At 39.0% G+C, this 12,505-nt stretch overlaps 1 protein-coding gene across 1 annotated transcript in view; it reads left to right on the top strand.

Moving 5' to 3' along the window:
- Positions 1-2,635: 2,635 nt before the first annotated feature.
- The window catches only part of ZPLD1 (zona pellucida like domain containing 1), a gene marked incomplete at its 3' end in the record, with an annotated part of 86,107 nt that continues 76,237 nt past the window's right edge, over positions 2,636-12,505 (top strand). Inside the window, exon 1 of the mRNA XM_082654711.1 lies at positions 2,636-2,691. Coding sequence (XP_082510837.1) covers positions 2,655-2,691 — 37 coding nt within the window. The 5' untranslated portion in view covers positions 2,636-2,654. The remainder of the gene's footprint in view (positions 2,692-12,505) is intronic.

Raw genomic sequence — 12,505 nt, 5'->3', positions numbered from 1 at the left:
GTTTTCTTTGATCCTTTGTTTTTGATCCTTAGTAGCTTTACCCTACCCTTGGATTTTTCTAACCTCTTAATGAATCAGGAAATTGATAAAATTCTAATTTATCCTGGTATGTCTTAGCTGTGGTTGTTGAAGTGACATCAATGTGGTTGAGAGGCAGGTGAGACATAGAAGAATATCTGGGGCATATTAGAGGTGATAAGCAGTCGTGTGGCTTGAAAAAGTTCTACTCTGTCTGTCTTTCCTCCTTCTGACTTTGTTTGGCTCAACCAGTTCAAAATACAATCAATACTGATGAATAAGCCCTTAATTCTATACATTGGAGATGCATGCAATATTTTTTCTTCTGCTGGAATTGGAAATTACAAACCAACACAGAAATATTTTAAAAATGAAGTCAGAATTCTTCACTTGTTGCCAAAAGATAGTTGCTTATTCATAGCCAGTGGCTATTTGCAAGGCTGATCATTATAATTCTGCACAAAACTGCCTGTATTCCTGTGTCACTCTTGAATAATCAAACAGAGTTTCAATAAGGGTGCTCCCCATTTACAAGGTTAATTCCTCTAATAATGATGTCTACATTCTCACACACATTTCAGAGCTGAGAATTTATTGCATAGGACACAAATTCATTGGCTATGCAGTGTAAATAACCTTATTAAGAATGCAGTGAGAGGATATACATTACTGTTCCGTTCGGTAGGAAGGTTAAACACAACAAGAAATTGAGACATTTACCGCTAAGTAGTCCAACTGATTTATTTTACTGTGCCTTTTTCATTTTGAGCCTTTTGAAGCACAGGCTGCCTGAGTACTCTGCCCTCATGCAGGCCTTCAGTTAGAAATTCTAAATTCTAGAGGGTGTGGGAACTGTCCCGGAGAACAAAGCTAGAGACTTTGTGTTAACCAAAGTTAGAATTGAGATAATGTTTCAGGTAAGGGTGAGTTGATAGTAAACCTGCTTTTTGTGCTGCAGGGGTTTTTGTTAGGATTTGATATAACATGATGGAGAATTTCTCCCTGCCGCTATCAACAACACTCAGCTGATCTAGATCCAAGCAGTGACACAGCTCTAAGTAGAGACCAGAGCCAAGGCAGCGCACGATATACTAACCCTTCAGCTGTCTCCTATATAAGGTCTATATTTCCATTTCAACTAGAAATGCTGTGATAGAAGAAAGTTGTTCTCTACTTTTCTGCCTAGAGACAGCACCCAGTATAATAGTGTGCCAGTAGGAAGAACTCCTCCAGCCAAGTGGTCTTCTGAGACACGAGATCACATTTTATATAACAGAAGGTACCATGTCAAAGCTGTAATAGTCTCAGAGCCCTTCCCTCAAGGGCCACTTAGCTTTAGCCATATATACTTTTCTTAGTGCTTCAAACAACAAAATATTTTTAGGTATTTTTAGGAAGTTATCAGTGTCTTTCAAGCTAGTAACACTTGCTATAATAATTATTTACCTGAAAATGATAATGATTATAGATTACTATTTTCTGTATAACAAACATTGTAACTGGAGTTGACTTATGAGAAAAGCACTTAGTATTATGGTGATCCCCAAATAAGTATCATACTTATTTACCCTATAATCTGTATAAACTGTACATTTCTCTAAATAAATAGCTTACTGAGACCTACTCATTTGGCTTATTCTCTGGCTTGCAGGGAGAGGATGGAGTACATCTCTCTCTTTTACCCAGCTCCTCAAGATTTTTGGCTTCCCTGATCCTATTCACACTTGTCCAATGATCAAGATGGTCTCTCAGTTTTCATTGTTAGAAATCTCTTCCTCATGGAAGCAGAATTTTACTTTAGTTACTTAAATGTTTAAGTTAAATCAGATAGCCTTGTTGCCAACTCTCCGTTCAGTTGAAAGTTTGCCTATAATTTATAGTTGGCCCTCCTTATATGTGGTTTGGTTCCCCGTAACCAAGATCCCACAGATCCATTGTGTAGTATTTACTATCAAAAATAAATCTGTGTATAAGTGGACCTGAGCTGTTCAACCTATGTTGTTCAAGGGTCAACTGTAATATGATTCACCTTATATGGATTTTGTGGTGCTGAGTTCTGTTCTAAACTTTTACTTGTCTGCCCCATCAGTGTGACAGGACATCTGTTCCCAATTCTGAATACTTTTTTAAAAGCCTGAACTGTTGGTGAAATAAAATTTCTCTTTTTTTTGCCTTGTTCAGCTTCTTTAAAAGAGGCCTGGGCTGGGGGTGAGAAGGTGTGGGTTCCATTCCTGCCCTGGCACTAACTAGCCCGATGGTAACATTGGGTGCTTAGTCCCAGTGGGCCTCAGTTTTCTCTTTGTCAAATGAAGGGGTTGGGCTAATAATTTTTGATTCCTCCTAGCTCTAAGTTTCTCTACTCCACACGTTTTTTTTTAAATTATTTTAATCCTCATTAATTATACAATACTCATTAATGATGATCAACTGTCCCATTACGTTAAAAATACTAGAACTGAGTCCTAGAAATGTAAGCCTGTGAAGGGATCTGACAAAAATGCCTGGGTTTCTTAACATCATGGCTTGCTTTTATAATAAACATGATCGGGGTGCAGCCGTGGAGTTGTACACCATGAATCTCCCTGCAAGAAAGAACTTGTAGTTAGACCACCACCTCCAGCAGCAGGACCTCAGGAATGCTCTCAGTGTTTGATATGAGGTCAGTCTTCCCAGGTGATCCTCTGTACACTACATGAGAGTACTCTCCAAAGGGCCGTCTTTGCTCTGGAGCTCCCCATCAGGTTACCAAAGACGTTTTCAGGTTTGTAGCACTCTGAGGCTTTCTGTGCCCATTTCTGCTCTCTCCCTCCTTCCCTTTCCTTAGTGTCAGATCTTTGTTGTTCCTGAAAGCTTTTCCTGCTCACTTCTGCTGCTTCCGCTTTTGTTTTTCACAGGCACTGCCCACCCCTTACCCCTCAAGCCCAGTGGACCTCTTGCTCTCCTCACTTCATCTCAGCACCTCCTCCCAGAGGACCTGAACTGACAGATCAGGGATCCATGCCACATTAGAGGTAAAAACAGATATACTGAAAGATACATTTTCAGGTTTATTTAAAAAAGGCCTTTTTGGTTTTGTTTGTTATTTTGTTTTCTATTGATTTACAGTATTGTGTTAGTTTCAGGGGTGCAGCAAAGTGATTTGTATATATATATATATTTAGATTCTTTTCCATTATAGGTTATTATAAGATATTGAATATAGTTCCCTGTGCTATACAGTAGGTCCTCGTTGTTTATCTGTTATATATATAGTAGTGTATACCTGTTAATCCTATACTCCTAATTTATACACATCCCCCACATTTCCCCTTTGGTAACTAAAAGTTTGTTTTCCATGTCTGTGAATCTGTTTCTGTTTTATCAATAAATTAATTTGTATTATTTTTTAGATTCCACATATAAGTGATATCATATAATACTTGTCTTTCTCTGTCTGACTTACTTCACTTAGTACGTATTCTCTGGTTCCATCCATGTTACTGCAAATGGCATTATTTCATTCTTTTTATGGCTACATAATATTCCATTATATATATGTACCACATCTTCTTTATCAGTCATTTGTTGATGGACATTTAGGTTGCTTCCATGTCTTGGCTATTGTAAATAGTGCTGTAATGAACATTGGGGTGCATGTATCTTTTCAAATTAGAGTTCATCTTTTCTGGATATATGCCCAAAAGTGGGATTGCTGGATCATATGGTAGCTCTATTTTTAGTGAAAAGGGTCTTTGGTTACATTTCTTCTTTCCTTTCTATTTTCTTTCATGGAATTAAATACTTTTGAAACTGGTTAGGACTTAGAGAATGTAATTTCAACTTTTTGACTTTTGACAGATAAAGAATGAGAGAGATATGAAGTGAGTTGTCCATGAAGTGAGTTGTCCAAGGTCATAGCTGGACTAATTAATAAAATGACATTTTAGACCCTGTTTCATTGAAGAGGTATCAAGACAGATGAAGTGTCTCTAACCCCTCAGACCCGGCCTCTTACACTTATAGTTTATTGTAACTCATGCAGTTGTTCGAATGCACATCCCAGCTTGACCAATGACTGACAGTGTGGTCCTCCTTGGTGGTGTCTTTCATAGTCAGAAATAAGGGCCTTACATGGGGGAGAAGATAATTTGAGTCATGAGGCTATTTTTTCTAAGCTGCTTTTCAGCCTGGATGTGACTTAAGTCATAGAGGTCTCTGAAACCCCACATTCCTGCACTGTTAGTGACCAGAAAAGAAGATTGACATTTGAATGGGGTTTCAGAGGAGTTGTGGAAATTTGCGACATAGTAATTGGGAAGATAAATTTCTGTAGCAAGAGCAATATGAACTCATGAGGGTAAGTGGGTACAGAGCAATGGCAAACAGAAAAGCTCAGGGTTCTCTGCCAAGACCACATCAGCACAGAGTCCTGAAAGCAGCCAGGCTGGGCTGTAGATGGTAGAAATAGATGAGGCAGATTAAGTCAGAGCCAGGGCCTGGACAGGGAGATGGTGTAACTACATCTGCCTTAGGAGGAGCCAGGTGTATGAGCCTGTGACTAGGGCAGTTACAGAAGGCCCAATGCTTAGGATTTAACACAATGTGGTCATCATAAAATTATTAACAATTTTGCTTTAAATTTGTATTTTATAGTCAAAATCATCCCAGTGGGATGATGGAGCATGCACGGGGATCTTGGAGCCTCTACTCACACATGGTCTTGCCTCCTGTCAGCTCCCTATGTCCCCACCTCCCCTGGTTGGGTGTCTAGTAACCCACTCCCTTACTTCTACCCGGTGACTTCTGCTGCCCTCTGTTCCCTGTGGGGACTTAGGGATGGATGTGGAGAGGACACTTGTGAGGGTCTATACTTGTCCTGCTGGTATCCTCACTCCCAAGGGAGCAGAATGTTGAAAGCAAATGGAAATCACCATGACAGGGTGAGAGACTGCAGAACAGAAAAAGCTTTTTTTCCTTTCTTTTGAATAAGGAGTCCACATTTTTGCTTTGCACTGAGCCTGCAAATTATGTATCGAACCCTTGCCTCAGGCTTTCAAAAACATCTTTCATTATAAGGGTTACAAATTAATAACAGCATCACCCTTTCCATATTGCTTTATATACTGTATAGTATATAAAGTATATAGTATAATTATAAAGTATAACTATACACATAATATAGTGATATTTAGGGTATCACTATTTTTCCAAGTCTTATTTCTCAGTTTTGTAGATTCAGGAACTTGATTTTATTTTTCTCTGTAGGTAGAAACCTCTGGAAGACTGATCCATGTCTACCGAACTATAAGAGCCCTATAAATTAATCTGTTTTGAATTGCTAAGTGGTTGGAAATAGTGATATTGGGGTATCAGTGAATTTTCTTGTCAGAAGATATATTTATTTGGGAAATCTGATGGTATAAAAAACTCAGACAAAAATTATTTAGATGGAAGAGGAGCTTCAAGATGGTGGAAGAGTAAGACATGGAGATCACCTTCCTCCCCACAAATACATCAGAAATACATCTACATGTGGAACAACTCCTACAGAACACCTACGGAACACTGGCAGAAGACCTCAGACCTCCCGAAAGGCTCATGGTGCTCCAGCAAGGTGTCAGGGCTGTGCCTCTGAGGTGGGAGAGCCAAGTTCAGGACACTGGTCCAACAGAGACCTCCCAGCTCCACGTAATATCATACGGCAAAAATCTCCCAGAGATCTCCATCTCAGTGCCAAGACCCAGCTTCACTCAACGACCAGCAAGCTACAGTGCTGGACACCCTATGCCAAACAACTAGCAAGACAGGAACACAACACCACCCATTAGCAGAGAGGCTGCCTAAAATCATAATAAGGTCACAGACACCCCAAAACACACCACCAGAGGTGGACCTGCCCACCAGAAAGACAAGATCCAGCCTCATCCACCAAAACACAGGCACTAGTCCCCTCCACCAGGAAGCCTACACAACCCACTGAACCAAACTTAGCCACTGGGGGTAGACACCAAAAACAGCGGGAACTACAAATCTAAAGCCTGCAAAAAGGAGACCCCAAACACAGTAAGTTAAGCAAGATGAGAAGACAAAGAAACACACAGAAGATGAAGGAGGAAAGTAAAAACCCACCAGACCTAACAAATGAAGAGGAAGTAGGCAGTCTACGTGAAAAAGAATTCAGAATAATGATAGTAAAGATGATCCAAAATCTTGGAAATAGAATGGAGAAAATATAAGAAACGTTTAACAAGGACCTAGAAGAACTAAAGAGCAAACAAACAATGATGAACAACACAATAAATGAAATTAAAAATTCTCTAGAAGGGATCAATAACAGAATAACTGAGGCAGAAGAACGGATAAGTGACCTGGAAGATAAAACAGTAGAAATAACTACTGCAGAGTAGAATAAAGAGAAAAGAATGAAAAGAATTGAGGAGAGTCTCAGAGACCTCTGGGACAATATTAAACAAACCAACATTCGAATTATAGGGGTCCCAGAAGAAGAAGAGAAAAAGACAGGGACTGAGAAAATATTTGAAGAGATTATAGTTGAAAACTTCCCTAATATGGGAAAGGAAGTAGTTAATCAAGTCCAGGAAGCACAGAGAGTCCCATACAGGATAAATTCAAGGAGAAACACGCCAAGACACATATTAATCAAACTATCAGAAATTAAATACAAAGAAAATATATTAAAAGCAGCAAGGGAAAAACAACAAATAACATACAAGGGAATCTCCATAAGGTTAACAGCTGATCTTTCACCAGAAACTCTGCAAGCTAGAAGGGAGTGACAGGACATATTTAAAGTAAGGAAAGGGAAAAAACTACAAGCAAGATTACTCTGTCCAGCAAGGATCTCATTCAGATTCGATGGAGAAATTAAAAACTTTACGGCCAAGCAAAAGCTAAGAGAATTCAGCACAACCAAACCACCTTTACAACAAATGCTAAAGGAACTTCTCTAGGCAGGAAACACAAGATAAGGAAAAAACCTACAATAACAAACCCAAAACAATTAAGAAAACAGTAATAGGAACATTCATATTGATAATTACCTTAAATGTAAATGGATTAAATGCTCCAACCAAAAGACATAGACTGGCTGAATGGATACAAAAACAAGACCCGTATATATGCTGTCTCCAAGAGACCCACTTCAGACCTAGGGACACATACAGACGGAAAGTGAGGGGATGGAAAAAGATATTCCAAGAAAATGGAAATCAAAAGAAAGATGCAGTAGCATTTCTCATATCAGACAAAATAGACTTTAAAATAAGGACTATTAAAAGAGACAAAGAAGGACACTACATAATGATCAAGGGATCGATCCAAGAAGAAGATATAACAATTGTAAATATTTATGCACGCAACATAGGAGCATCCCAGTACATAAGGCAAATACTAACAGCCATAAAAGGGGAAATTGACAGTAACACAATCATAGTAGGGGACTTTAACACCCCACTTTCACCAGTGGCCGGATCATCCAAAATGAAAATAAATAAGGAAACACAAGGTTTAAATGATACATTAAACAAGACGGACTTAATTGATATTTATAGGACATTCCACCCCAAAACGACAGAATACAGTTTCTTCTCACGTGCTCATCGAACATTCTCCAAGATAGATCATATCATGGGTCACAAATCAAGCCTTGGTAAATTTAAGAAAATTGAAATTGTATCAGGTATCTTTGCTGACCACAGCGCTATGAAACTAGATATCAATTACAGGAAAAAAATCTGTAAAAAATACAAACACATGAAGAATAAACAATACACTACTTAATAACCAAGAGATCACTGAAGAAATCAAAGATGAAATCAAAAAATACCTAGAAACAAATGACAATGAGAACACAATGAGCCAAAACCTATGGGATGCAGAAAAAGCAGTTCTAAGAGGGAAGTTTATAAAAATAAAATAAAATCCTACCTTAAGAAACAAGAAATATCTCAAATAAACAATCTAACCTTACACCTAAAGCAATTAGAGAAAGAAGAACAAAAAAAACCCCAAATTTCACAGAAAGAAAGAAATCATAAAGATATCAGAAATAAATGAAAAACAAATGAAGGAAACAATAGCAAAGATCAGTAAAACTAAAAGCTGGTTCTTTGAGAAGATAAACATAATTGATAAAACATTAGCCAGACACATCAAGGAAAAAAAGGGAGAAGACTCAAATCAACAGAATTAGAAATGAAAAACAGGAGGAGGAACAAAGATGGCGGAAGAGAAGGATGTGTTCTCACTGCCTCTTGCAAGAACACCAGAATCACAACTAGCTGCTAGACAATCATCGAAAGGAAGACACTGGAACTCACCAAAAAAGATACCCCACATCCAAAGACAAAGGAGAAGCCACAATGAGATGGTAGGAGGGGCACAATCACAATAAAATCAAATCCCATAACTGCTGGATGGGTGACTCACAGACTGGAGAACGCTTATACCACAGAAGTCCACCCAATGGAGTGAAGGTTGTGAGCCCCACATCAGGCTTCCCAACATGGGGGTCCAGCAATGGGAGGAGGAATTCCTAGAGAATCAGTCTTTGAAGGCTAGTGAGATTTGATTGCAGGACTTTGACAGGACTGGGGGAAGCAGAGACTCCACTCTTGGAGGGCACACACAAAGTATTGTGTGCATCAGGACCCAGGGGAAGGAGCAGTGACCCCAGGGGAGACTGAACCAGACCTACCTACTAGTGTTGGAGGGTCTCCTGCAAGGCGGGGGGTGGCTCTCTTTCACTGTGGGGACAAGGACACTGGCAGCAGAAGTTCTGAGAAGTACTCCTTGGCATGAACCCTCCCAGAATCAGCCATTAGCCCCACCAAAGAGCCCAGGTAGGCTCCAGTGTTGGGTTGCCTCAGGCCAAACAACCAACATGGAGTGAACCCAGCCCCACCCATCACAGTCAAGTGAGTTAAAGTTTTACTGAGTTCTGCCCACCAGAGCAACAGTCAGCTCCACCCACCACCAGTCCCTCCCATCAAACCTCCTAGATAGCCTCATCCACCAGAGGGCAGACAGCAGAAGCAAGAAGAACTACAATCCTGCAGCCTGTGGAACAAAAACCACATTCACAGAAAGATAGACAAGATGAAAAGGCAGAGGGCTATATACCAGATGAACAAGATAAAACCCCAGAAAAACAACTAAATGAAGTGTAGATAGGCAACCTTCCAGAAAAAGAATTCAGAATAATGATAGTGAAGATGATCCAGGACCTCGGAAAAAGAATGGAGGCAAAGATCGAGAAGATGCAAGAAATGTTTAACAAAGACCCAAAAGAATTAAAGAACAAACAAACAAGAGATGAACAATACAATAACTGAAATGAAAACTGCACTAGAAGGAATCAATAGCAGAATAACGGATTCTGAGGCAGAAGAACGGATAAGTGACCTGGAAGACAGAATGGTGGAATTCACTGCCGCAGAACAGAATAAAGAAAAAAGAATGAAAAGAAATGAAAACAGTCTAAGTAACCTCTGGGACAATATTAAATGCAACAACATTCGCATTATAGGGGTCCCAGAAGGAGACGAGAGAGAGAAAGGACCAGAGGAAATATTTGAAGAGGTTATAGTCAAAAACTTCCCTAACATGGGAAAGGATATAGCCACCCAAGTCCAGGAAGCGCAGCAAGTCCCATACAGGATAAACCCAAGGAGAAACACGGCAAGACACATAGTAATCAAACTAGCAAAAATTAAAGACAAAGAAAAATTATTGAAAGCAGCAAGGGAAAAACCACAAATAACATACAAGGGAACTCCGATAAGGTGAACAGCTGATTTCTCAGCAGAAACTCTACAAGCCAGAAGGTAGTGGCATGATACACTTAAAGTGATAAAAGGGAAGAACCTACAACCAAGATTACTCTACCTGGCAAGGATCTCATTCAGATTCGATGGAGAAATCAAAAGCTTTACAGACAAGCAAAAGCTAAGAGAATTCAGCACCAGCAAACCAGCTCTACAACAAATGCTAAAGGAACTACTACTCTAAGTGGGAAACACAAGGGAAGAAAAGGACCTATAAAAACAAATCCAAAACAATTAAGAAAATGATCATAGGAACATACATATCAATAATTACCTTAAACATGAATGGATTAAAGGCTCCAACCAAAAGACACAGGATTGGGCTTCCCTGGTGGCGCAGTGATAGAGGGTCCGCCTGCTGGTGCAGGGGACACGGGTTCGTGCCCTGGTCTGGGGGGGATCCTGCATGCTGCGGAGCGGCTGGGCCCGTGGGCCATGGCCGCTGGGCCTGCGCGTCCGGAGCCTGTGCTCCACAGGGGGAGAGGCCGCGGCGGTGGGAGGCCCGCGTACCGCAAAAAAAAAAAAAAAAAAAAAAAAGACACAAGATTGCTGAATGGATACAAAAACAAGACCCGTATATATGCTGTGTACAAGAGACCCACTTCAGACCTAGGTACACATACAGACTGAAAGTCAGGGGATGGAAAAAGATATTCCATGCAAATGGAAATCAAAAGAAAGCTGGAGTAGCTATACTCATATCAGATAAAATAGATTTTAAAATAAGGAATGTTACAAGAGACAAGGAAGGACACTACATAATGATCAAGGGATCAATCTACGAAGAAGATATAACAATTATAAATATGTATGCACCCAACTTAGGATCACCTCAATACCTAAGGCGACTGCTAACAGCTGTAAAAGAGGAAATTGACAGTAACACAATAATAGTGGGGGATTTTAACACCTCACTTACACCAATGGACAGATCATCCCGAAGGAAAATAAATAAGGAAACAGAAGCTTTAAATGACACAATAGACCAGATAGATTTAATTGATATTTATAGGACATTCCATCCAAAAACAGCAGATTACACTTTCTTCTCAAGTGCGCACGGACATTCTCCAGGATAGATCATATCTTGGGTCAGAAATCAAGCCTCAGTAAATTTAAGAAAATTGAAATCATATGAAGCATCTTTTCAGACCACAGCACTATGAGATTAGAAATGAATTACAGGGAAAAAAACGTAAAAAACACAAACACTTGGAGGAATTACAATATGTTACTAAATAACCAAGACATCACTGAAGAAATCTAAGATGAAATCAAAAAATACCAAGAGCCAAATGACAATGAAAACACAATGATCCAAAACCTATGAGATGCAGCAAAAGCAGTTCTAAGAGGGAAGTTTATAGGTATACAAGCCTACCTCAAGGAACAAGAAAAATCGCAAGTAAACAGTCTAGCATTACACCTAAAGCAACTAGAGAAAGTAGAACAAACAAAACCGAAAGTTAGCAGAAAAGAAGAAATCATAAAGATCAGAGCAGAAATAAATGAAATAGAAACAAAGAAAACAATTGCAAAAATCAATAAAACTAAAAGCTATTTCTTTGAGAAGGTAAGCAAAATGGATAAACCATTAGCCAGACTCATCAAGAAAAAGAGGGAGAGGACTCAAATCAATAAAATTAGAAATGAAAAAGGAGAAGTTACAACAGACACCACAGGAATACAAAGCAACCTAAGAGACTAGTACAAGCAACTCTATGCCAATAAAATGGACAACCTGGAAGAAATGGACAAATTCTTAGAAAGGTATAACCTTCCAAGACTGAACCAGGAAGAAACAGAAAATATGAACAGATCAATCACAAGTAATGAAATTGAAACTTGATTAAAAATCTTCCAACAAACAAAAACCATGGACCAGATGGCTTCACAGGTGAATTCTATCAAACATTTAGAGAAGAGCTAACACCCATCCTTCTCAAACTCTTCCAAAAAATTTCAGAGGAAGTAACACTCCCAAATTCATTCTATGAGGTCATCATCACCCTGATACCAAAACCAGACAAAGATACTACAAAAAAAGAAAATTACAGACCAATATCACTGATGAACATAGATGCAAAAATCCTCAACAAAATACTAGCAAACAGAATCCAACAACACATTAAAAGGACGATACACCATGATTAAGTGGGATTTATCCCAGGGATGCAAGGATTCTTCAATATACGCAAATCAATCAATGTGATACACCATATTAACAAATTGAAGAATAAAAACCATATGATCATCTCAATAGTTGCAGAAAAACTTTTGACAAAATTCAACACTGATTTATGATAACTCTTCAGAAAGTGGGCATAGAGGGAACCAACCTCCACATAATCAAGGCCATATACCACAAACCCACAGAAAACATGATTCTCAATGGTGAAAAACTGAGAGCATTTCCTCTAAGATCAGAAACGAGACAAGGATGTCCATGCTCACCACTATTATTCAACATAGTTTTGGAAGTCCTAGCCATGGCAATCAGAGAAGAAAAAGAAATAAAAGGAATCCAAATTGGAAAAGAAGAATTAAAACTGTCACTGTTTGCAGATGATACTATACATAGAGAATCCTAAAAATGCTACCAGAAAACTACTAGAGCTAATCAATGAATTTGGTAAAGTTGCAGGATACAAAATTAATGTACA

The sequence above is a fragment of the Grampus griseus genome, assembly GCF_964374135.1.
Source record: "Grampus griseus genome assembly, chromosome: 5".
Taxonomy (NCBI): Eukaryota; Metazoa; Chordata; class Mammalia; order Artiodactyla; family Delphinidae; genus Grampus; species Grampus griseus.
This window is presented reverse-complemented; position numbering and strand designations above follow the sequence as displayed.